Below are 24697 nucleotides of genomic sequence, written 5' to 3'. Positions count from 1 at the left end.
CCCCCCCCCTACCCCTCCCTCTTAAGACCCCGTGTGTACCGATGTTAATGTTGTATTAGTATTCTTGGGCGTTGGACAAATGTTCGTATTGATGCGACCGCGTGACCGACCACGACAGCGGTCGGTCGGCTTCAGTTCCGGCCTACCCCCCCCCCACCCGCTGAAAAGCCACGGTCCTGGGCCAAGCTACGTCCGCAAAGCCCAACTAACCCGATCCCCGTTTCTCCCTACGAGCCACATTCGCTCGAAACAGGCTGCCGGCTGAGTGTAGAATTCAGCTGGGGTGGGGGTGGAATCTTCTTGTTTTTCTCAACGGCCCGCAGAAGTGGATATTGGAGAGCTACCTCCGAGGCCCCTCGATGTGACCTCTGGCTCCACGCACAGTCGACGGCGGTAACTTTTGCATCCACTCTGCGGATTGAGAGCAATGTTCAGGCAGCCGGAATTTTGCCAAAGTGCAGAAACAAAGTTGTTTTCACCGTTTTGTGTGTGTGTGCATTCATTTAATCATTGAAAGCAAGGGTTCAAACTAGTTTACCGGCTCTCTGGTTATTTAAGAACTACTCACTCGAGCAGTCATCGGTTTTATTTGCGCGGCCAATTGAATAACACGGAGATAGTTTGGGGGTTTGGAAAAAAAAGTATCGTCTCTCTTCTCAAGTGTGCCGCTGGACGGGAGGTGACGGACAGTGCTCGTTGACATCATCGGCATCAGCAACATCATCAGCTACGTCGCGCTGGGAGTGGCTAAAAGGGGGTTTCCTGCCTTCGGGAGGGCAGGATGTGCGGGCGACTACCATTTTTAAAGAGGCCCGATGGACCGATCACAAAGCAGAAGCCGATAACAAATTATTGATCGGTGAATCGACGAAGTGGGGCGGTGGTTGTGGTGGCCTCGCTGCACGCGGCAGCTGTGACCCTGCCTCCACCAGAAGATATTCCAGCAAGAACGTGGACTCCACCTGGTCCGTCTCCATGGGATAGAGTGTTTCCCCCTCGCACGCGTGTTTTTTTTTGGTGTTTCGGTTTCCTGCCACTCAATAAATTGGTTCATAGCAGCTTAGTATATAGAAGACTGCAGAACTTGGGCAATTGTTGGTGCAAGCTGCCTTCCCGCTCGTCTGTGGTTCCTCCTCGCCGCTGAGTCGTCCCCTCTGAGTCGTCCCCTCTGAGTCGTCCCCTCTGAGTCGTCCCCTCTGAGTCGTCCCCTCTGAGTCGTCCCCTCTCTCTCTCTCTCCGAGAGCGCGGAGCGGATACTGTGCGGGCGTGGCGCGTTAGAAGTTGCCATCATTATTATGATATTCAGCCAATCGCCCCAGAACTAATGAAAACACAACGCATCCAAGTAACCAAAGCTGACGTGGGCATCGCTTTATTAATATTATTTGTTAAAAGAGAATGCCCTCCCAAAACACATACACAAGATCAAACTGATATTCTAATGTAGACTTCCACACATCAAATGAACTTCCGAACGCTAAAAACAAAACACATACACACGCGAAGTACAAATTCCAGTCTTAAGAAAAACAAAACAAAATGTGGTGGCGATGTTGAGAGTAAAATAAAAGTTTGGCATTATTCTCAAATCCCACCGTGCCATACGGCGTGCACGCGGCTGCTGCCGCACGGCTCGTTCCGAGGAGATTTTTCCCGAGGTCGTACCACGCGCGCTTGGTTGTCCGACGTTTCGCTCCGCGTGCCGTGAGCGGAGCTTCCCGGGTGACCCCAGTTTCAAGAGGAGAGTCTCAAGGAACAACACACCACGCGCGCTCGGCAGTACAATCCCCGCAACAACAATGAACGCACACATCGGAGATCATCGTTGTCGTAAAATGTTTGGTCCTACAGATGTTAGAACAATTCCAGTTTGCACAATATCCACCCCGACACCCAGTCCCCCTTCCCGACCGTTAAAACGCGAAACGCGGATTCTTTTTTCGTGTTAAAAACTACAGCGGACCACTCCGAACCCATATACTGTACACACACAACTCCGACAAAACGATTACAGCAAAGAGAGAGAGGCGTTACAACGCGCGTGGCGAAATCACCCTCCCGGCGTCGCGCAATTACTGAGAATTCACGTGATTATTTTACACCCCCCTGCCCCCCCCCCATTGTGATTCATCAGCAGTCGCATTGTCACTCACCCACCCACTGTAATTGGGCTCTTGACATGGGCGGCGGTGAACCAGGGGGGGCTAATGCGGCGCGCAATCAGCCCTCCCCCCGCGGGCTAAACTACTTCACCCGAGCTTGCGTCCTTTGAACCACGAGGTCCTCTCATCCACAGGAGGCAAGACCCGGCAGGCTACTTGGACAGCGCCCCAAGGTTCGACACCTCGCCCTGGCGGTGCACGTGGAGTGGCAGCTATCAACCACCGGTGCCCCCCCCCCCCCCCCCGAGTGCAATCTCATTTTGTTTGAATTATGAACATTATTATTATGGTTGTTATAAAATGTAACGTCCACAAGGACAAGACAGCGCAAGGTTCGACACCCATCGCGGGCGGAGCACGTGGAAGAGCCACGTGATCATCGCTGACCCCCCACCCCCTCACATCCTCCTCCCCGTGCCCCTTGGGCGCGGCCGTTTCCCAGTCGCTCTGCCAGCGGCCAGCCTCGGTGACCGCTTGTTTTTTTTAGACATTTCTTTTCACCCACAAAAAAACATCTCGTTATCTAAATAGATATGTCAGCCTGCCCTCCCCCACCACCCACCATCAATGACATACGGATGAAACGCGCCTTACAAATGTCAATGATTACAAGAGCCGGCTGGCTCGAGGCCAGATCCGCCCCGGGGGCTTTTAAAACTCCCCCGGCACGCGTGGGCCACTGGGAGATGACGGCGGGGAATTCTCACGCAGAACCACGCGGCCGAGCTCACGTTCTTGTATGGACGGAGAGACCACGATGACTGTGGAATATTTGTTTGGGGGGCGGTGGGGGGGGGAATGGGCCAAACATCGTCGTTTTTCTGCCAAACATCCGCAAGATGTTTGGCGCCTCTCGATTGCCCGGCGGATCGCTCCAACCGGCGGGCGGACGGGGAGGGCCTCGCTCGCTCCTCACCGAACATCTCTCGGCTCGCCGGTCCCCCCGGGTGAAATGAAGCCCCCCCGGTAGCGGGGGGCAGACGACAGCCCCTGCCCAGCAGCTGTGGACGTGTTGGCGGTCGCGCCGTGCAGCGGTGCGGTGGTCCGGCGCGTTCTCGAGTGGCGCCATGCACGTTGGCAAGTTGTCCGACGTTTAACGGGGTGGGACCCGCGGCTCCCTCCGGATTACCCCGGTTCCCTCCGCAGACACAAACCAAGACATCGGCACGCTGGACGGCCCCAACCGCGATAGACGGAGACAATCGGCGACAAGGAGCTGTGCCGGAAGAAGCTCCCGTGCAGCGAAACGTCGGGCAACGGGTGCCGAACGACCGCGCGGCACGACCCTGACACGCATGGGCGACCTGTACCCCCCCCCGCTCCTCCACTCCCTGCTGACGAAGATTCCCTTGGCCTCTCCCGAGTCGAGATGAGTTGGTGTCTACTTCGTTCAGCCGTCACCCCCCGCCGCCACCACCACCACCATTGGCCTCTCCGGGGTGAACGCGAAGTTTACAAAAAAGTCGCGACGCATCGTGGGTGGCGTTTCCCGGAGTTGGCGGCGACTGCCAGCCGAGGAACACAGACCCGCGGGGTGGCTCCCACGCGGGGTTCACCCCCTGCACGACGTCTCGGGGGGCGTCCTTCACGACCCTCGCCATTCCCCGCGGCGGCGGTGACGGCGGCGGCGGAGGATTTCACTTCGGCCACCGCTCCCGGCCACGTTCCTCGCGAAGGCTCACGGAGCCACGCACGGGGAGGATGTCGGTTCGCATGAACTCACCAACAACAACAACGACGACGACGCGAAGAATAAATCCCACACCCCCCACCCACACCTCCCACACCCCCCACCACCCCCCACAACACCCAACCACATGCCGGGTGGCGTGCAACGCGCGCGTGACAATTCACGCCACTCCCCCCCCCCCCGATTGTGGGGAGGGATTACGGTCCAATTCACAAATCGGTTCCATCTTCTCTGCGTGTGTCGCGTGTGTCACGTGTGCCGCGGCTGGACGGATCAACGTAGTCACTTGGCTTCAGCGGTGAAGGCGCTCACAAGCCGGCGAACCGCCACCCCCCCCAAGAAACAGCCGCGCGTGGCAGTCGCCCGGACGTCCGTACGCGGCACGTGCTTGTGGAATGATACAGGGTACCCCCCCATTAGAAACCATCACAGCAGCAGCGCGCAAACAAAGTTTGAGACGGGAAACAAGAAGCGAGGAAACTTGAGCGTCTACAGAGCCCCCCCCCCCAGCTAGAGAGATCCGCCACAGCGACCGTGGCAGTTTGGTGCTTGTGGTGGCAGTGGGGGGGGGGGGCTCGCTCCTCAAGAGGGGAGTTCTGACACACGGAGGACGTTTGGGCCGATTCCAGCAACGGGGAGTTTGGCTTCGCGCGGCGTGGGAACGCCGAAGAGCGGTGGCGCTGGCTACGAGGCACTCAAAGGTGTTGGTCATTCATCACGAATCCCTCTCTCTCTCTACCCACCTCTCTCTCTCTCTCTCTACCCACCTCTCTCTACGCTGCCCATTTATCGATTGGCACACCTGGACGAGTCGCCTCACAGCGGGGAAACCCGGGCTGCGGGTTTGTAATTTTCCCTGAACCTGGAGCCACAAAGCCACGCCGCTTTTGTCGAGACTAAAAAAAAAACACAAATAAAGAATTACAAATCAGCAGTGTGCGGTTTTCCTTCTTCAAACAAGAATCGCGACGCTCGGCGGAAGCGTGCGAAATGGGCACGCAACTCACGCACCATCACAAAGACAAAGCCACGCCGTATAGCCCTGCAGACTCTTGAGGCAAGCCATGGCACAGCGAGCACCGATCGAGGTCAGCACCACACAAGACGGCATTTGTCTCCCCACGTCCACACGCCACTCCAGGCTGAGTCGACATCAAGGAGGCCGGAGACCGGATCTGACTTTCACTCCACCGGTGATAGCCGCCGAGTTTGCAGCACAGCGCTCCAACCAGTTCACCACCACTCCCCACAACGGCAGCCCACGCGAGCAAGCGACGGCGAATTCACCACAGCGCTTGTGCCAGGCTAGGTGCACTCTTGAGGTCACGTGAGGTGTCGTAGGCTCGCTGCTGGCAGGAGGTTACTGCACACACCCACGGCATTGTGGGTCTTCTGAGGGAGATGACGCACCATTCCCCACAACACGCACGCGAGCTCACACCACCCACGTGCGCGCTTGCATACACGCACCAGAGGAAGGTGCTGGCAGCTGTACAAGATCTCAGAAGTTACATCAATCATCCTCCTCCTCCTCGTCGTCGTCATCGTACCGGATGTTGCAAACATTCCTGAGGTCCGAAAGCCGGGGAATTCACGCCGACGGTGACGCCGCCGGAACGTGGCTGGGGATTCTGGCACGCGATCCGTTTTGGTCGAGGGGGCCCCCGAGGCTTGGGGGAGGGGGGGGGCTTTTGACGATTCATCAGCACCGTTTGCTTTTTATCTGCACCCAAAATCGCCTCGTGACAAGTTAAAAGGTGCGGTCGGGTGATACGGAGGGTGGGGGGTGGGTGGAGGAGGAGTGGAGCGGTGGGGAGGGGAGAGGGGGGAGTTCGGTTTAGGCACAGGCCACGCGGTGGCACGCGGCCCACGCGGGTGCCGGTGATGCTGGCGAGGGCCCACGCCGCGGCCCGGTAGAGACGGCGCTCGCCGCCCATCTCGGCCGCGGCCGGTCGTGGAACTCGCGACGCCGGCGGGTGAGCAGTGCGGTGCGCCAACCGCCAACAACCGCCGCCCCCTGATGTGAGCGCTCACTCAAGAGATGATGGAAGCGATGAAGACAAGAGACGGAGGTGCAGAGAGACGAGAGAAGCGTGGACTGAAGATAATTGTGGCGGAATGAGTTTTGAGAAGATCGAGACAGAGATCCATGAGCTTGGTATACTAATTGGCACGTTTCGTTCATTAGCTCTTGAATTTGAGCTGATGTTTGGTTTCACCCCTTTTAGATTTTCGTGAACCTGGGTGCCCCTCGAGCCGCTTGGGGCCCACTGAGCTCTTGCCGAGCCTCTCCCTGGCGGTGCCGTCACCGCCACGGCCCGCGCTATGGCCGCATCGGCAAACCGCAATTTCGCCCACAAAACCCACCGGTCGGAAAAAACACGATACGCACCCGAGAGAACGCTGTCACGCGCACACAAACACGCGCCGCACGCACGGCGTGAACTCATCAACGCGCCGACGGTGGCCAGATGGCGTGACGTGGACAAGAGGGAATGTCGTGGCCACGGCACCGGCGATGATGCACGCGTTGAGGATGTTTTATGCGTGGTTCAGGAGGCGCTATGCGACCCCCAGACGGGAACCCCCCCCGCCTCCCCCCCCACCTCCATCCCCCCCCACAGCGTCGTGGCAGTGCCGGGCACGTTGCCGAATCGTCCGCTCGGAGACTCCCCTTGAGGCTGCCCCTTGTTTGTGTGTTTGTAGCGGTTGCGGTGCCGCTGCTGCTGCCGCCGCTGGTGGTGCTCGTCGTGTCAGCGGTAGCGGTTGTTGGTGTGGTTGTTGGTGTGGTTGTTGGTGTGGTTGTTGGTGTGGTTGTTGGTGTGGTTGTTGGTGTGGTTGTGGTTGTTGGTGTGGTTGTTGGTGTGGTTGTTGGTGTGGTTGTGGTTGTTGGTGTGGTTGTTGGTGTGGTTGTTGGTGTGGTTGCCGATGGTTGTTGTTGGTGGGGGCGATGGTCGTGCCGGTGCTGGCGATGGTGTTGATGGTGCCAGTGCTGGTAGTGGTGGCACGGTGGCAGTGGTTCCTATATAGCGCCGGTGGCTAGTGCCCTGGTGGTGCCGGCACCGGCTGAGATCTCACGCCGCCATCTGCGCGCTCTCGCCGGGGTTCATGTGGGGACTGTTCGTGATGAAGCCGATCCTCTGCTTGTGCTTTCTCTGCTCCGTCATCTGCACAGAGAAAAAGATCCCCCGTATAGCCTCAACAGACTGTAGGGGCGAGTGCTCTTCGCGAGTGGCACCTATGTTTGCGTCGTCTCCAAAAGGCACGCCGTCACGTAGCAGCACCATCACCGCCAGCACCGTCATCGCCAGCGGCACCATCATCATCATCACCATGAGCATTCGCATCAGCGGCAGCACTGTCATCGTCATCAGCAGCAGCAGCACCATCATCATCATTCAGTAAATGTAGTGGCCACTGCCGACTGCTGTCTAAAGCTCGGCTGAGCGATTAAAACGCACGGACACCACCAACGCCTAGCCCCCTACCAGCACCGTCGCCTAATCACCGACACAACGCACCCACTCGGCTAAACACCCAACCGTCTACCAACACATTTACCCACCCACATACGCACACACACACCCTAAACACCCTAAACACTGACCACAAAGACAAAGATCCCCCGTATAGCCTTCAACAGACTGTAGGGGCGAGTGCTGTTCGCGAGTTGCACCTATGAAGGCCGGCACGGCGCACAATGGGGTGGGTGGTCAGTACCGTGCCCGGCCGCTTTCGTCCCCCTAGTGACGATGTTTACACACCGCACCAGGAACTTATTTAGAGTTTATGCTGAGTGGCCCTGGGGGAGGCCCAGAACCGGTTCAGATAATCGTCACCGGTGTTAGATGCGAGCGGAAATCAAACTCGGGTCGCCGGGTTCGTAGCGAGGCGCGCTAACCGCCGGATTCCCAGACACACACACGCACACCCAATACCCACACACCCTCTACCCACCCACCCTCTACCCACCCACCCTCTACCCACCCACCCAATACCCACACACCAACCCACCCACACACCAACCCACCCACACACCCTCTACCCACCCACCCTCTACCCACCCACCCACACACCTCCTGCCAACGCGACCGCCCCCCCCCCCCTGCCGCTCACCTGCTCCTTGAGCTCGGACAGCTGGCTGGAGAGGTAGGAGACGAGCTTCATGGTGCAGTCGAGTTTGTCCTGCAGGCCACGCAGCTCGTTCTGCTCACCCTCACCGTCGCTGCTCACTAGCGACATGGCACGCATCCGTGGGAACCAGTCCAGGTTCTGCTCCTGTGGGGTGCACGCGCACGCACGCACGCACGCACGCGCGCACGCGCGGACATACAGACGCATGAGCATACAAATACGCACAAAAGACACATTGACACTCGCACGCACTCATAGAGACAGACCCCCGTGTAGCCTCAGCGGACATTTGGGGCAAGTGTTCTTAGCACGCAGCGCCTATGAAAGCCGGCATGACACACGAGGGGGTGGGTATCCAGAACCACGCACAGCCGGCTTTGTTTATTACATCACACCAAGTACGTATTTAAGGCTGAGTTGACCTAGGGGAGGCCCATGACCAGTTCAGATATTCGTCACCGATGTTGACCTCGAGCGAGATTGCAACTGGGGCCGCCGGGTTCGTCGTGCAATGCGCTCACCGCTGCGCCGCCGCTCACCATGCAAACCACGTACAAACACACGCACGCACGCACACGCTGAGGCCACGTGAGGCGTCGAAAGCTCGCCGCTGGCAGGAGGTCACGGGACACGCACAGGTGTTACGAGTTAAGCGACCGAGATTACCGGCAGACGTACACACACGCACGCGCGCACGCACACACACGCACGTGTCGGTGATGGCGAGCACACGAGGCCACTCACCGTGCCCCGCGCACCAATCCTATTAGGCGTAATCTCACGGGAATGGCCGAGTGATGGTATTGGTGTCAGCGGCGGCGAGGCATGCCGCCCGGCAGAAAGTCCCCAACAACGGCCTCTCCAGTGTCCCGCGTCGCGGTTGTAATCCCGGCGGAATCCAACCTCCGCACCACCGCCGTCATCACCACCGCCACCACCTCCGCCACCACCGCCACCACCACCATCATGACCACCGCCACCACCACCACCACCGCCGTCATCACCACCGCCGCCACCACCGTCACTCCCGCCGCCACTACCATTACCACCACCACTGCCGCCACCACCACCACCGCCTCCACCACCGCCTCCACCACCGCCTCCACCACCACAGCCACCACCACCGCCTCCACCACCGCCTCCACCACCACCGCCTCCACCACCACCGCTTCCATCGCCACCACCACCACTACCTCGAACTTCAACTCAAAATCTCAACCCTCTGTCGACAGAATCTCCGACACGGCCATTCTGAACCGCACGAGGGACAGGGAGAATCACAGACCTAGGGTTCAACCTCAGAACTTCTGGTGTAACAGGCTCCGTGTCTTTAGCTATTGCGACATATTTACTTAATTTACTCAAATATTTCACCTGCAATTTAATCTCATGAGACCAAAGCGCAGTCGTCCTACGGCTGCTCAATCACAGGATCGGATCCATGCCACCCCTGTGTCTCCGACACCGCCAACGTGTACACCAGCAAGAGACAAAGCAACAAACTTAGACCCAGCGTTGGTTGACTTCATCACCAAGATTACGATTCATAATTAGTTAGATCCCTCGTGGTCGGTATAACGTCGATTGTTTAACAACGGCCGTCCACCACGCGACAGACCGGTCCATGCCACCTCGCCAACAGAGTTGTGGAGGGTCTCAGTTCAAAACTGTCATCGCAAACCCACACGGACGACGTAACCCGAGAGAAACTGAAAACGAAGAATCACGCGACCTACACCAGGGCCGCAATGTCAGAACCTCAGCCGGTGCCACCCCCCCCCCCCCCCCCCCCATTCTTGCAACGAGGCCGTGACACTGCACCGCCTTTCTAATTCGGGAGCCTCTCCCTGAACTTTGACCCACGCCATCACCGGCTCGCCCCCCCCCGTCCAAATCGGCCGTCATCCGGCATCGCACGTCCCGGCATTCCGCCCACCAGCGCCGACGCCAGCGGCCGCCCGCCCGGCGCTCCTCACCGCGATCATGTCGGCGACGTAACTCTCGGGGCCCGTGTACTCGGTGGGGTCCTTGACGCGCGCCAGCACGATGAAGTAGAGGTAGTGCCACATGTTGTGCTCCACCTTCACGTGCTCCTCGAACGACACCGTCTTGTTGTCGAACTTGTCCCGCTCCAGTCCTGCTCCGCCACAAAGTCGCAGGCAGGCAGGGAGGGAGGGAGGGGGGCGGGTGGGGAGAGGCGGTGGTGAGCGGACGCCGAGAGGAGGGTGGCGGCAGGGGGGGGGGGTCACAGTCCAGACTGAGGATGACCGGCGAACAAACGGGACACGTTTGGTCCTCAATATTCCAGAGGCTGCCCAGAAAAAAGTACGTTATTTTCATTGTTTTATTATGAACAAAGCAGGACTGTTTATCATGTTATTATCATCATCAGCTATGTTCAGTCCACTGCTGGATGAAGGCGTCCCTGAGCCGCCACCATCTCTCACCGTCCTGCAAAGTAATAGTTGACCCATCACCACCTGCACACGAGCCGATTTAAATCGCTCCATCTCTCCTCATCGGACATCCACTCGGGTGCGCTCCGTTCCATTCGCCGCCACTCCGATTCCTGCCCTACGACGATCGTTCCTCCGAGCGACGTCGTCTTGCCCAGGCCCAACTACTTTTTCCTTAATCGTCGTCGTCATCGTCGCCGCTCGATATCGAGACCGCGCCTCTCACGCAGCGGCGCACCTCGCGGCACCCAGCAGGGGACCCCCCCCCTCCCCAGCGGCAGCTGTCCCTGCGTGGAACACAGCAGCGGCGGCCGGAGCAAGTTGGCGTCAGTCTGCCAGTAGTGGGGGCGCTGGGGTGCAAGACGCCGCTACGTGCAGCCTTCTCGCTCAGGGGGCCGGTGACACCGGCAGACGGCCGTGACGTGAGAACCGTGAGAAGTGGCCGGGCCTTCCAGAGGGCCGGCGGCGCCGAGGCCGTGGGGACCGGCTCCAAGTTGCGGCCGTCGCCGCGATCGCGCCGGCTCGTCGTGCCGTGCGCCGAGCCGCCGGTCTCGGTCATCACCTGGCCCCATCGGGAGCTCCGTCGACGGCGCAAAGAACCGCGGAGAGCGAGCGAGGGCGCTCCGTTCACGGCGCTCAGGGGGGGGGGGGGGGGCGGGCGGTGGGGGGGGGCGTCGCCGACTCTCACCGCAGATGAAGCAGCTGTTCTTGAGCACCTCCTCCTTGTTCTGCTTCTCGCTGCGGAGGTCGGCGAACGTGTCGATGATGACGCCGAAGATGAGGTTGAGGACGATGATGATGACGACGAAGTAGAAGAGGAGGTCGTAGATGATTCTGGCGGCGAACAGGGGCTCCTGGGGGAGGGGCGAGGGGCGGGGGGAGGGGCGGGGGGAGATCAGTGCAATCACAGTCACTCTGGAGTCTGCTCCGTGCACGGCGTCTGCATGTGACAGACCTTCAAGACGCTGTACAGACACGGTGGACGTAGTTACGAAGTCACGCAAAGGTCCCTGTGTGACCACGTGGATTTGTGTGCAACTTTACGCTCGTCTGTGTGACTCTGCGGCTCAATGTGCGAGTCTACGGCGTCTCTATGCGAGTCCGTACACACAATGCGGTATTGATGTACGCAGCGTCTCGTAAATGGGGCCGTCTCCAACACGCTGCAGAGTGATGGTGGTCAGCTCTTAGTCGACACGTTGAGGGCTGCAACGCCGTGGTGAGGATGTGATAAGGTCATGGTGAAGCTGTGGTGAGGCTGTGGTGAGGACGTGGTGAAGCTGTGGTGAAGCTGTGGTGAGGTCATGGTGAAGCTGTGGTGAGGCTGTGGTGAGGCCGTGGTGAAGCTGTGGTGAAGCTGTGGTGAGGTCATGGTGAAGCTGTGGTGAGGCTGTGGTGAGGCCGTGGTGAAGCTGTGGTGAAGCTGTGGTGAGGTCATGGTGAAGCTGTGGTGAAGCCGTGGTGAGGTCATGGTGAACCCGTGGTGAGGCTGTGGTGAGGTCATGGTGAAGCTGTGGTGAAGCTGTGGTGAGGCTGTGGTGAGGTCATGGTGAAGCTGTGGTGAGGTCATGGTGAAGCCGTGGTGAGGCTGTGGTGAGGCTGTGGTGAGGCTGTGGTGAAGCTGTGGTGAGGCTGTGGTGAAGCTGTGGTGAAGCTGTGGTGAGGTCATGGTGAAGCTGTGGTGAGGCTGTGGTGAAGCTGTGGTGAAGCTGTGGTGAGGTCATGGTGAAGCTGTGGTGAGGCTGTGGTGAAGCTGTGGTGAGGTCATGGTGAAGCCGTGGTGAGGCTGTGGTGAGGCTGTGGTGAGGCCGTGGTGAAGCCGTGATGAGGCTGTGGTGAGGTCATGGTGAAGCTGTGGTGAGGTCATGGTGAAGCCGTGGTGAGGCCGTGCCTCCTTGGAGGGCTTGCGGAGGACGTCCCCGACGCCGCCGCCGTTGCGCAGGCCGTGGTTGAGCACGGTGACGATGCACATGATGAGGGTCTCGCACGACTTCTCCGTCTCCCCCCCCTCCTCCTCCTCCTTGGTACCGCCATCTCGTGCTGACCAACGGGGAATGGCGGGGGGGGGGCAGCAGTGTGGTTCAAGTCAGAGGTCGCAACCGGGTACCCGTACCCTACCCGATACCCGGCTACCCGTACCCGGTCGGGTACGGGTACGGGTAAGGAATCAAAACCCGTTTGCGACCTCTGGTTCAAGTTAAACGCGAGAGCGGTGGTACAGACTGGATTCTCGGCGGAAGCGTACCCGCGCGAATCCCACATCTCTACAAACAGTAACGTCGTCGTCGTCGTCGGCCATGGTGTATCCACTGCTGGACGAAGGCCTCCCCCCCGAGCCGTCGCCATCTCTCACGGTCCCACGACGTAAACGTCGGCGTCGTTAAACGAAAAAAAAATTCACCGACGACTTTCTCCTCCTGGGTTTATCGACGTGGCGCGCCGGCCTTCTCTCGGCGGCACAACTTCCCGCTCGAGTCCCGTTCACTTCGGAACGACCCGACGCGCGCCGGCCGCCCGCACCCCCCCCCTCCCCCCCTGTTACGGACGGATGGACGCAGCCGAACGCACGGACGCTGCTCTCCCACAACAGCCGGGAATCGCTCACAAATCATCTCCGGAGCCGTGAGCCGCACACGCACCTTCAAAGAGACGGCCTCCTGCTCCTCCTTCTCGCTGGGGGGCGCCGGCCACCACGCAAGACTCGTCCGTCGCGTCACAGAACTCGGACATGAATCTCGATGACGAGTCTCCTAGGATGGATGGGACACACGCGGGACACGCACGCGGGGACAGTGAGATAAAGATCCCCCGTATAGCCTGAAAGCTGTCAGTTTCATAGCCACCCCCCTCCCTCCGGAGGATGATGATGAAGATGATGATGGTGATGATGGTGATGATGATGATGAAGATGATGATGGTGATGATGATGATGGTGGTGGTGATGATGATGATGGTGGTGATGATGATAATGATGATGAAGATGATGATGATGAAGATGATGATGATAAAGATGATGATGATGATGAAGATGATGGTGGTGATGATGATGATGATGGTGGTGATGATGATGATGATGGTGGTGATGATGATGGTGATGAAGATGATGATGGTGATGGTGATTATGATGAAAGATGATGATGATGATGGTGATCATGATGGTGGTGATGATAATGAAGATGATGATGGTGATGGTGATGATGGTGAAAGATGATGATGATGATGGTGATGATGGTGATGATGATGGTGATGGTGATGATGGTGATGATGATGGTGATGATGATGATGGTGATGATGATGATGGTGATGATGATGGTGATGATGATGATGATGGGCCGGATTGACCGCTGACATTCGTTGTCGTCCCCCGGCACGCCATCGGCGGAGCAACCCGGGGCGGATCAAGAAACTCCCCAGATTGGGGGGTGCGGGGTAGAAGGGGGGCGGGGAGTGGGAAGGTCTATTTAAATGTCAGGCTTTTTAATAAGGGCCCTACATTACTAATAACAATCATTAAAAAAAACACATCACTTTATTTTCTCCGGTAAATATCAACAAAATACATATTTTAGAGATCTTTAGGTGGGGGAAAGAGGGGTGCGGTGGGGGGGGGGGGCAATCACCACTAACGCTCCCCCACCCACCCACCCCCACCGGGTTCCACCACCGGCAGAAATGGAATGAAATGGAACTTGGGGGAGAAAAGGGGGCGACGATTTTCTGTTCAACGTCTCCCTCCGGGCGGATGGAGGACGGTGCGAGACGGGGCGAGGCGGGTGGGCGGACTGACCGGCTGGTGGCTTGGCCTCCGCCAGCTTATCCACGTCCAGGATGAAGTCGTCCTTGAGGAACTGGAACCCGACGATGGAGAAGAGGTAGATGAGGATGAGGCCGAGCACGGCGGTGAGCACGATGGAGCGTCCGTTGCGCGTCACGCTCTTGATCACGTTCAGCAGCGTCTCCTCGCGGTACACCACGTCAAACAGCTGCCGGCGAGACCACGTGGGCGGCGGCGGTGGCGGCAGCCGCAGGTAGGGGGAGGGGGCGGGGGAGGGGCGGGAGAATGAGTTCGGTTCCCGGCAAAGTGGCCGACACCGTTGCGTCCGTGCGTGCGTGGCGGCGCGCTGTCGTTTGAGCATCGCGCTGCAAAACAGAAAGCCGCGAGTTCCATTCCCGCTCACGGCCGACATCCGGAGACGAATATCTGAACCGGTCCTGAGCCTCCCCTAGGTCGACTCAGCCTCAATGAGCACCCCGGTAACGGTGCGGCGACATCACCACCGGGGAGACAAAAGCGTCCGGGCGCGGCGCTGTCCACGCGTCCCCTTCGACGGGCGTGGCTCCTAACAGGCGCCCGCTAACGGCGCGTCGACGGCCGTGCGGGCGACCGCCGTGTCCGTTGCGTGCGCACCAGCAGGCTGAAGAAGAAGGGGTGGGCGAGCAGGCCGAGCACGCAGATGAGGAGGTAGGCGACGTGGTAGAGCAGCTCCACGTCCAGCATGACGGCGCGGTAGCCGCCCGCGAAGCGGCCCCTGTTGCCCACGAAGCTGGCGAGGAACACCAGCTTGTTGCACACCTGTCGTGCCGGCACAACAACAACAACAACGACAACGACAACAACAACGACAACAACGATGACGACCACCGGTCAGACCGGCCATGCCGGCATGGGATAACAACAACAACAACCACAAGCGCGTCGAGTGCCGTCCCCCGCCACCACAAGGGCGTGTACACACGTAGAGCGCGACCGAGCGTGTGCATGATCCGCCAACCCTCGCTGCCCCCCGCAGTCATCCGCTCGCCGTCGTGCGTAACCGCGAGCCGTGCGGTGGCATCCGCGGCATCCGCGGCGGCCACGTGTCAGTTTCCCCAGAGCCCCCTCTCAACCCGACGGCCCCGACGGCGGAGGTCGGCCGCACGGAGACCTCGCCCCGTGTCCGGAGCTAGTCCAGCAGGGCCCGCCGACCGCCGATGGCGTGACGGGGTCAAAGACGGCCAGCCGGAGGCGGGTCTGACGGTCGAGTTCGCCTTCCGATCCTCCCGCCAGCCGAGCCCCTCACGGCACCGCCGGGCTACGGGCGGCGACTGCCGGCGCCCGGTCGCGACGGACGCGTCGTGTCGGAGGTTGGGATTGGGCGTGGGGGGGGGACTCACGTTGGCCGAGCCCAGGAGGATGACGGTGGCCTCGAGGCCGAGCGTGAAGATGAAGAAGGCGATGGCCGGCACGCTGAGCAGCCGCAGCGCCTTGCGGGAGGGGAAGGCCGCGACGCCGACGGCGAGCGCCGCGGCGGTGGCGGCGAGTAGGGGGACGGGCCAGGACTCCAGCGTCCCTGGCGACATCGTCGTCGACATCATCGCCATCAGCGACGACATCATCGCCATCACCGATGACATCATCGCCATCACCGATGACATCATCATCATCACCGATGACATCATCATCATCGACAACATCATCATCACAATCGTCAGCATCAACACTGTCGATTAAGAAGTTTACGCGAACCCCACCGTCAACGTCGTCGCCATCATCGTACTAATCATCGGCGCCCGCTGTGACGTCACACACACCAAGACGTCGCACACCAAGATGTCATACACCAAGATGTCATACACCAAGACGTCACACACACCAAGACGTCATACACCAAGACGTCACACACACCAAGACGTCACACACACCAAGACGTCATACACCAAGACGTCACACACACCAAGACGTCGCACACCAAGACGTCACGCACACCAAGACGTCACACCCCAAGACGTCACACACCAAGACGTCACACCCCAAGACGTCACACCCCAAGACGTCACACACACCAAGACGTCACACACACCAAGACGTCGCACACCAAGACGTCACACACCAAGACGTCACACACCAAGACGTCACACACCAAGACGTCACACACCAAGACGTCACACACCAAGACGTCACACCGCGGCCACCTCTCACATTTGCTGCCGTCGAAGGGGAAGAAGAAGGCGACGAGGAGGTTGATGATGACGGCGAGGTTGAACGAGATGCTGCTCCACAGCGTCATGTTCTTGGAGATCCACGAGAGGTATTTCTTGGCTGTGGAGATGACGATGTCAGTTTTTTGCCGTCACTCGGCGATCGAGTTTCACGTTCTTTGGCGGGTTTTTGCGCTCTGCCGTAATTGCCCGGTGCTAACCGATTCACAGGCCTTCTAATCATTGCAACGTTACAATCGGCGACGGTTACGAATGCACACGCTCAGTTGCACAAGAAGCAATTCAATCGTCAAAAGAGCTTTGGAAATGGTGATGTCAATTACTCCGATGTTTCTTTTTAAAGCACCGAAGCTTTATCGCCGTTATTCGACTCTCTCTGCCCTTCATATCTCCATTTACAATCGTTACTGTTTACGTTTTTACAAGAATGTATTTGGTCACCTTAATAATTCCGCTTCTATCGCGTAAAAACGAAAAACTTCAACGGCAAATAAAAATACTTCCGTTCAAAAGTAAAACGGTCGACGACGACGACGACGCGACGGCGACAGCACGGACGCGACACGATCATCGCCGTCTTAATATTGCGGCAGTATCTCCACACTGTGGGGCACTGGCGGCACAGCCCCGAACGGGCATCTGCGACAAAGAGCTTTACGCCTCATGGGATTCCTCCGGTCGACATACAGATCCAGATTCTGATAATCCAGCGCCGTGAAGGGGAGGGTGTCGATGGATCACCCACAAATGCCGTGACGCTTACAATCAAACCCTCTGGGCACCGGGGGTCGCCGTCTCCCCGTAGTACAGCAAGTGGGTTCCCGTGAGGGTTAGCACCCATCGCGAGTGTGGGCTTTCTCCTCGCGCTCCTCCTAACTGGGTATGAAGCGCTCGTCAGTGGAGTTGCGGCAAACGTCCCAACGTCGAGCCACAGAGCTTGGGGCAAGGCGTTGGCAAGCGCCGGCTCTGGCTCACGCTCGTCTGCGTCTTCCCGCGCCTCCGGATCTCGAGAAATGCTCTTTGCGTTTCGTTTGTAGTCCGTTCCCGCGCAGCCTCCGATTGGCACGGTCGGCAGCGTACGGTGCGAGAGAAAGAAGTTCAATGTACACGCGTACGCAACGTAAACCCGCGCCGCAAAACTTGCTCGCGTTGATTTAGCAACGATTAAACAAAAGGAGAAGAATCGTCCTTGCCTTCGAGCTTCTTCTGCCACTCCATCTCGCGGTAGAGCTCCTCCCACACCTGGAAGAAGCCGTTGATCTTGCTTCCCTGCTCGTCGCGCTCCGTCGAGCTGTACACGCGCGCCTTCGACTCCCGCGTCAGGTAGTGGCAGATCCCCGGCACGGGGAACACGATCTGCTCCATCGTGCGGTCCTGACGCACGATCTGTCGCAACGTCCGGCAAACGTCAAGCGAGCGCGCCGTGGTGGGGGCGTTGGGGGGGGGGAGGCGGGTGCGGCGCCGTGGTACCACGCAAGCCGCTTGTTGCAAAGGTTCGCGGTTCAGATTTGGCAGGCCGCCCTGGTTATTACTGCGGTTGTGTGTTACTGTATCGACAGCAACCTCGCCCCGCCCCCTCCGCCGTGAGACTACTGCAGACCGTGTGAGTCAGAGCGCCTTCCTCCGTGGTGGCCTCGCCAAATAATGACAGCGCAAATAATAAGAAGTTACGATGGGAGTAGAAAGATAAGTGAGGTGAGCTGCAGTGTGGTGAGTGAGTGTTGTTGTGACCTGCAGTGTGGTGAGTGAGTGTTGATGTGACCTGCAGTGTGGTGAGTGAGTGTTGATGTGACCTGCAGTGTGGTGAGTGAGTGGGTGAGTGTGTTGTGACCTGCAGTGTGGTGAGTGGGTGAGTGTTGTTGTGACCAGCAGTGTGGTGAGTGGGTGAGTGTTGTTGTGATCTGCAGTGTGGTGAGTGAGTGAGTGTGTTGTGACCTGCAGTGTGGTGAGTGAGTGTTGTTGTTGTGACCTGCAGTGTGGTGAGTGAGTGTTGATGTGACCTGCAGTGTGGTGAGTGAGTGGGTGAGTGTGTTGTGACCTGCAGTGTGGTGAGTGGGTGAGTGTGTTGTGAGCTGCAGTGTGGTGAGTGAGTGAGTGTGTTGTGACCTGCAGTGTGGTGAGTGAGTGTTGTTGTTGTGACCTGCAGTGTTGTGATTACACGAAGCAGCGAGTGGTTGGTATAGACCGAGTTCTCAACACGGGTGGAGGAATCAACGAGTGACGTTCACAGGAACAGCGACCATGGTAGAAGCCTTCGATCTGTAAGTAGGCGACCGACCGCCGGTGAGTGAGCGAGTGACTGGAGAGAGAATCACTGAGTGCTGGATCATCAAACACGCCGACGACTGCTAGAAGATTCATTCTATCCAGTGACGTAGCGAGGCAGAAGCTGGGTGCTGCAACCCGATTGTGACGACAGGGTTCCAAAGCCGTGGCAATTGTCTGCCGTGAGTGTGCGGTGGAGTGTACGGTGAGTGCGGTGAATGTGCGGTGAGTGTGCGGTGAGTGCAGTGAGCGGCGGCGAGTGTTGTGGCGGCGTGTGGTGAGCGCGGAGTGTGCGGTGAGTGTGTGGTGAGTGCGGTGAATGTGCGGTGAGTGTGCGGTGAGTGCAATGAGTGGCAGCGAGTGTTGTGGCGGCGTGTGGTGAGTGTGTGGTGAGTGTGCGGTGAGTGTGCGGCGAGTGTGGTGGAGTGTGCGGTGAGTAGCCCTGGCGAGGGTCTCCCCGTGCGCCGGCTGCACCGTCGTGGGAGTGGCGGGCACCTCGATCTGGGCGGTGTTGGTGGCGTAGTACGAGAGGGGGTCGTCCTCTCCGGCGGCGCCGTCCACCGGGGCCTTCAGCATGGCCTGCAGCTCCTTGTTGTGCCGCGCCAGCTGCCGGGACGCAAGGTGGGGTCAGGTGAGTAGTAGCCGGCGTGGTGTGTGGTAAACATCGCCGCGAGGGAGACTAAGGCGGCCGGGCGTGGCGCTGCCAGAGTCTACGGATTCCAACGAGGCGTTAAATAAACGTCTAAAAAGACTACAATGCCGACGAGCTTGGCACTCGTGGCTTTCACTCGAGGGTCCTGCTGCTTTGCAACGGGCTAACAAACGCCTTTAAATTACGTTATAACAAATGATTTTATCCATTACTAAATAACCATCGTTCATGATATATTCCCTGCCGGATAAAGGCCTCAGGCCGTTGCTCTCTCTCCGTCCTGCGATACAACCATCCGCCTGGCACCCGGCACACAAGCCGATTCCATCCCTCCATCTCCACGGCGGTCGGCCCCTTGTGCAGCTCCCCCCCTCGCCTACCTCCCTCCCTCCCTCGCCACCTCCTCCTCCTCCCCACATCGTCGAACCGAAACAATGCGGCGGGTGGTGCTGGGCTCCAAGCGGGGGTCTCCGCGCTCACCTGGTGAGCCAGGATGTAGATGTTGTGGCCGACCTCCTTGGGGGACACCGTGTCTTCCTGGCCCGGGTAGATCTCCTCCTCCTGGTTGAACGCATTGCGGATCACGTCCACCTGCGGCCGGGGCGGGCAAGGGAGCCGAAGAGATGACGGTGCCGCGCCCCCAAGTGAAGCGTCGCCCTTCACGCCGACACCCAATGTAAGTGCCGCCCCTATGCTCGTCTCAAGTGCTACCCTCCCCCGCCCCCTTAACAAAAGCCACGTGCCATCCCGACATTGAAATAGAAGTGCCGCCCCTTTACCCAACACGTGTGCCGCCCACCAGGAAACCAAAGTGCCTTCCCCCTTGGGCAACCCAAGGGCTGTCCACAGTTAACTTTTAGTGCCCCTCCCTAAGAAACCCGAGGATTGCCTTCCTTTGAAACGTAGGTGCCGCCACCCCCCCATGAAACCTCATTGCCCCCCACTTGATCAACTTAATTATCGCCCCTCCTACGAAGCGCCCAAGTGCTGCCCCCCCCGATGCCCTTTAACCCCGGCTCACCAGCTCCTTGGGCCGCATGTTGTAGAGGATGCGCTCGGCGTTCTCGCTGTCCCGTCTGCTCTCCATGATGGCGAGCAGCAGCTTGGATGCATTGTTCTGCACACGGAACGTGATTGCGCCAGACATTCACGTCAGCCTCGTCACCGCCACCACCACCACCACAATAATTATAATAGGGGCGCCACAGTGGCGAGATGTTAACTCCCTCGCCTGGTAAACAGGAGGACGTGGGTTCGATCCCGGCCCAGACCCTGACACCTGTATATTTGGAGTTTGCGTGTCTCTCTCCACACGGTCACGTTTAGACGATTTGGCTGCCGTAATTTTCCACGTGATAAAAAGCCACTTCTTCCTCGAGCTTTGGCCAGGCCACTTCTGAATAAGAGCTCCATAGCTCGATGGGCCTTACCTATTAAAAAATAGAGTTTTATAGTTTCAATAGTTTTAATATTTACACCGCATTCCTCCGACGCGGTGCATCTCCAGACGCCCTGGGGCGGGAGCGGCCGTCTCGCTCCTGGGGACCTCACGGCGGCAGCTGCCTCCGGCCCGCAAGTCGGCGCCCGCCGCCTGCCCGGCGGTGGGCAGTCAACGGCAAAACTGGACAAACGACGGCGTGACGAGCACTCGCGTGTGCCGCAGTGCGATGCCCGGGAGAGAGAGCGTTAGGGAGCGGAAAGTCTGGGAAATGTATAAATGCGAAAAAGCTTTCCGTCGCTGTTATCCCGACCGTGTAAGCATCACGCCAATTGGTCATCCTAAACGTGGCTGAATCGCAAGCGGTGGCTGGAGCCCAAACTCAAACCCAGGATCTATCTCAGGAGGTGCCGGCTAGGCACCCGGACCTCCCAACCACCCAGCCCAGTGGTACATTTTATTTTTATTTTTCATGACGGTTAAAAGGGACACAGCGTGAGCTCCGTTCCTTCTGTCGACAACACGGGGAACAACACGACAAGGCTCGAGTAAAGGAATATACGTATATATATATTTATATAATTCAGCTCGAGTTTGCGTGCAGATTTGTCGCTGAACGAGCCGCAACCACCAAGCTGCCGTGCTTGGCAACTCCATTTTTTATTGTGGGCGACCGAAAGCCGAAACCTTTGGAGTAAGCGACATTTGGCGAGCGACCACTAAGGCCAGCGGAGCAACATGAGCGGGAGGTCACGGAGGTCGGGCCGGACGGCACGACGCACGCCCGGCCACCTTCGTCTCCCCGTCCCACCCGCGGCCGACGGGTGTCCCCAGAATGTAGCGAATCTTGCGCTGTGGAGGCCTCCCCTGACCTTGAGCTCCAGCACCAGGTCCATCTGCTTGGTGCCCAGCGGGTTGATGTCGTTGAGGATGAGCGCCGTGATGATGTCGATTCCGTTGGACTCGTGCGTGGCGATGGCGTTCTGCGCACGGAAGGAATTCAAAAATAAATTAAAAGTCACGCAAACGCACGGGAGGACACGCGGGTTAAAACTGTCCAACTAGCGCTTGTCCTCAGATGTATTCGAATCAGAATCTGAATATTTAGACTGCAGCAGGAGGAGGAATCCGATGAGCTCTCAAGCTTTTTTTCACAGCTGTCCAGTAGGGGACGGGTCAACAAGTTGCAACAACAAACAACACACAAACAACATCAAATAAAATCACATATTTTGCGGCACGCAAGCTGACAGGGGTAGCTGTTAGGGAAAAAATGCCTTTGCGTCATTACAAATAGTTTATTTTTTTTTGCTTTGGATTGGGTCCCCGAATATTTGGCATCCCCCACTTTGATCAATGTTGCTGGTTTTCTCCAGTCCCGAATGGCAACGCTAAAGTTGCGTTTGTTTTGGATCATCTGCATGAGAGTTATCGGAGGCTTTTTTTGTATCAGTGCTTGCTGTTGTGTTGGTAGTGATGCACTTCAGTAGCGTCACCAGATAATTTGCTCAATTAGGAAACTAAGGTTGACTGGGAAGATTGTGGCTCAGACAGGATAGGTTACAGAGGGCATGGCAAGATCGTCGGGAAGGGGGGGGTGGAGTGAGTGAAGGATGAGTCGGGGCAGTTTCACAGACGATAAAATCATCACCATCGTCACAACGTCACACTCGGGTGTAGCAGGAGCGATGATGGATTGTTGCATCGCGCGTAACCGTGAAAAACGTCGACGGCTCACGCAAGCCTCCATCCAGCAGTGGGTAGAGCACAGCCCGCGACGGTATCGCATCGCGGCGCGGGGCCCACCTGGTTGTCGTGGCAGGGCCCCTGGCAGTACTCGGTGAGGCTCTGCAGCGTCTGGTTGATGAGGCCCACGTTGCGCTCGTTGATGTAGAGGCCCAGCAGGCCCAGGCCGCCCGTGGTGCTGCCGCAGATGCAGTCGAGGAACTGCAGCGTCTCGCACACCAGGTTGTAGTTGGTCTTGTTGCTCTGGTGCCGCAAGAAGTTCTGCGGGGGCGACAGCACCGCCGCCACACAGGACGCGAGAACGATTATCGCTCTCTCACCGTTTGACGCGTTCGGTGTTCGCGCTGCCGTTCTTGGAGCGCAAGGCTTACCGCGGAGAAAGGCGCTCTCCTGGTGTGTCGCAGACACGGGCCGCAGTAGTTTCACAGTAGGGAGGGCGATGTTTCTGCAATGTGTGTGTCCGTAATTCCAATTGGCTCATTTTGCCGCCAGCAGCGCGCAAGGGCCGACTCTTGCAACTGACATCGTGGGATCTTTTAATCGTTCGCCGTGAAGCGTGCGGCAAGTAGTATGTTACAGTTAACGCAACCGCGGCGATATTCGAACCGCGAACCTCTGCTGACGGGCCGCGTCACTGCCCCAAACGATACGCGCGCGCGTTGGTTCATCCACCGTGCAGAATGGAGGCACAGGCCGTAGAATTCGTGTTCGCGGCCACGTGAGTCACGGACCGTCGACGAGTGAGGAGCAGCGGGAGAATTGACCGACGAGCTCGTAATCATTCAGTCAGCGGTAGGCCGGTGCTACCACCGGCTCCCCTACGCGAGAGAACTTCGGTTTAAATCACAGCACAGGTCGCCGAACCCTGGGTCGACCGCAGGACCGCAAGACCTCAGGCCGCGCCGGGCCCGGCGTCTGCGGTCTCCCGAGCCACGGGGCCACGCCGCCTCCCGTCCGCCCGTCACCTGCAGCTCGTGGTTGTGATTCTCGCACAGCAGCTGCAGCAGGCGCAGGATGGGCTGCATGATGGCGATGGCCGCACTCATCTCCGCCTCTCCTCCCACTCCGCCGCCTCCGCCGCCGCCGCCGCCCCCTCCGTCGCCGCCGCCGCCACCGCTGCCCCCGCCCCCTCCCTCGCCCGGCCCGGCGTCGGTGCTGCTGTTGGTGCTGCCGCCGATCCCGGTGGCAGCGGCGGCGGCCGCCTCCTCCGCGTCGGCACGGCGCACGGCTTGGAAGGCGCCGCGCGTGGCCACGGCCGCCTCTTCCAGCTGATTGCGGGCACGGTCGGACATCTGGGACTTGTGCTGCCCCCGCACTGGTGGGGCGGAGAGAGAGAGAGCGGGACGGGGAGACGTCGTGTGAACCGCCAGCCTCGGCTCAAAGTCACCGCAGGGACTGGTGTCGGCAAGAGCGACTGGGAGGCACGGTGGATCACCGATCTCAGTTGTTGGCTACGGAGCTAAATCATTTGGTGTGCGTTAAATGACACGACCGCGAATGTGCTCGGTCAATGGTGAACGTTCCGGACCGCAGCGACGCGAGGAAGCCAAGCAGCGTTGAGAACCTAGTCCTTGGGCACAGAACGATCAATTGGCCATCTCGGCCAGACAGGGCGGGGGAAGGCGGGGGGTGGGGGCGGGGGGGGAGCGTGGTGGTGGGAGGAACCGGTGTACGGGTGTAGGCCGTCCTCACCTCGAGCCCTGCTGCGAGCGGGCGTCATCTGGGTCCCATTGCCACCACCAATGACACTGCCGCCGCCGCCGCCGCCGCCGCCTTCCTCGTCGGTCCTCTGGCCCAGCTCTGACGTGTTCATGGTGACGAGCACCTTGATCTCCAGCTGCGCGGCGCGCATGTGCTCGTGGAAGCGCTGGAAGAATTTCTCCGAGCGGTTCTGCTGCGTCAGCAGGCAGTAGAAGGAGTGCTGCGCGCGAGCACGGAGGGGGGAGAGCGGAAGGCGTTTGGAAACGATCGAATGGAACGTTAAATCGGTGACGGGACCGCAGCCGCCACTGTCGCGTAGCCTCGGCCGAGTGTAACTCCCGCAGCAACGTGTCCGTTGGGGAACGGGAGGAATGATTCGGATCGTTCGGATATAAACTGCCCCGCTTGACGTCGTACGGTAGCTGAATAATTGTTACCCTTTCCAAATACGAAATTCGATTTCGCCAACTCGCG

The 24697-nt window shown here is 58.9% G+C and overlaps 1 protein-coding gene across 1 annotated transcript in view; it reads right to left on the bottom strand.

Moving 5' to 3' along the window:
• Positions 1 to 6463: 6463 nt before the first annotated feature.
• The window catches only part of LOC144731755 (inositol 1,4,5-trisphosphate-gated calcium channel ITPR1-like), a 79852-nt gene continuing 61618 nt past the window's right edge, over positions 6464 to 24697 (bottom strand). Inside the window, exons 41-58 of the mRNA XM_078612973.1 lie at positions 24215 to 24443; positions 23488 to 23837; positions 22583 to 22783; positions 21649 to 21759; positions 20360 to 20455; positions 19819 to 19929; positions 19182 to 19292; positions 17615 to 17807; positions 16402 to 16521; positions 15597 to 15772; positions 14851 to 15015; positions 14230 to 14425; positions 13082 to 13192; positions 12334 to 12482; positions 11131 to 11296; positions 9963 to 10123; positions 7969 to 8130; positions 6464 to 7019 (exon numbers count right to left, since the gene is read on the bottom strand). Of these exons, the coding sequence (XP_078469099.1) occupies positions 6927 to 7019; positions 7969 to 8130; positions 9963 to 10123; positions 11131 to 11296; positions 12334 to 12482; positions 13082 to 13192; positions 14230 to 14425; positions 14851 to 15015; positions 15597 to 15772; positions 16402 to 16521; positions 17615 to 17807; positions 19182 to 19292; positions 19819 to 19929; positions 20360 to 20455; positions 21649 to 21759; positions 22583 to 22783; positions 23488 to 23837; positions 24215 to 24443 (2901 nt within the window). The 3' untranslated portion in view covers positions 6464 to 6926. The remainder of the gene's footprint in view (positions 7020 to 7968; positions 8131 to 9962; positions 10124 to 11130; positions 11297 to 12333; positions 12483 to 13081; positions 13193 to 14229; positions 14426 to 14850; positions 15016 to 15596; positions 15773 to 16401; positions 16522 to 17614; positions 17808 to 19181; positions 19293 to 19818; positions 19930 to 20359; positions 20456 to 21648; positions 21760 to 22582; positions 22784 to 23487; positions 23838 to 24214; positions 24444 to 24697) is intronic.

The sequence above is a fragment of the Lampetra planeri genome, chromosome 40 (assembly GCF_965212315.1).
Source record: "Lampetra planeri chromosome 40, kcLamPlan1.2.h2, whole genome shotgun sequence".
NCBI classification, from domain to species: domain Eukaryota; kingdom Metazoa; phylum Chordata; class Hyperoartia; order Petromyzontiformes; family Petromyzontidae; genus Lampetra; species Lampetra planeri.
The sequence above is the reverse complement of the archived record's forward strand: the minus strand, read 5'-3'. Positions and strand labels throughout refer to the sequence as shown.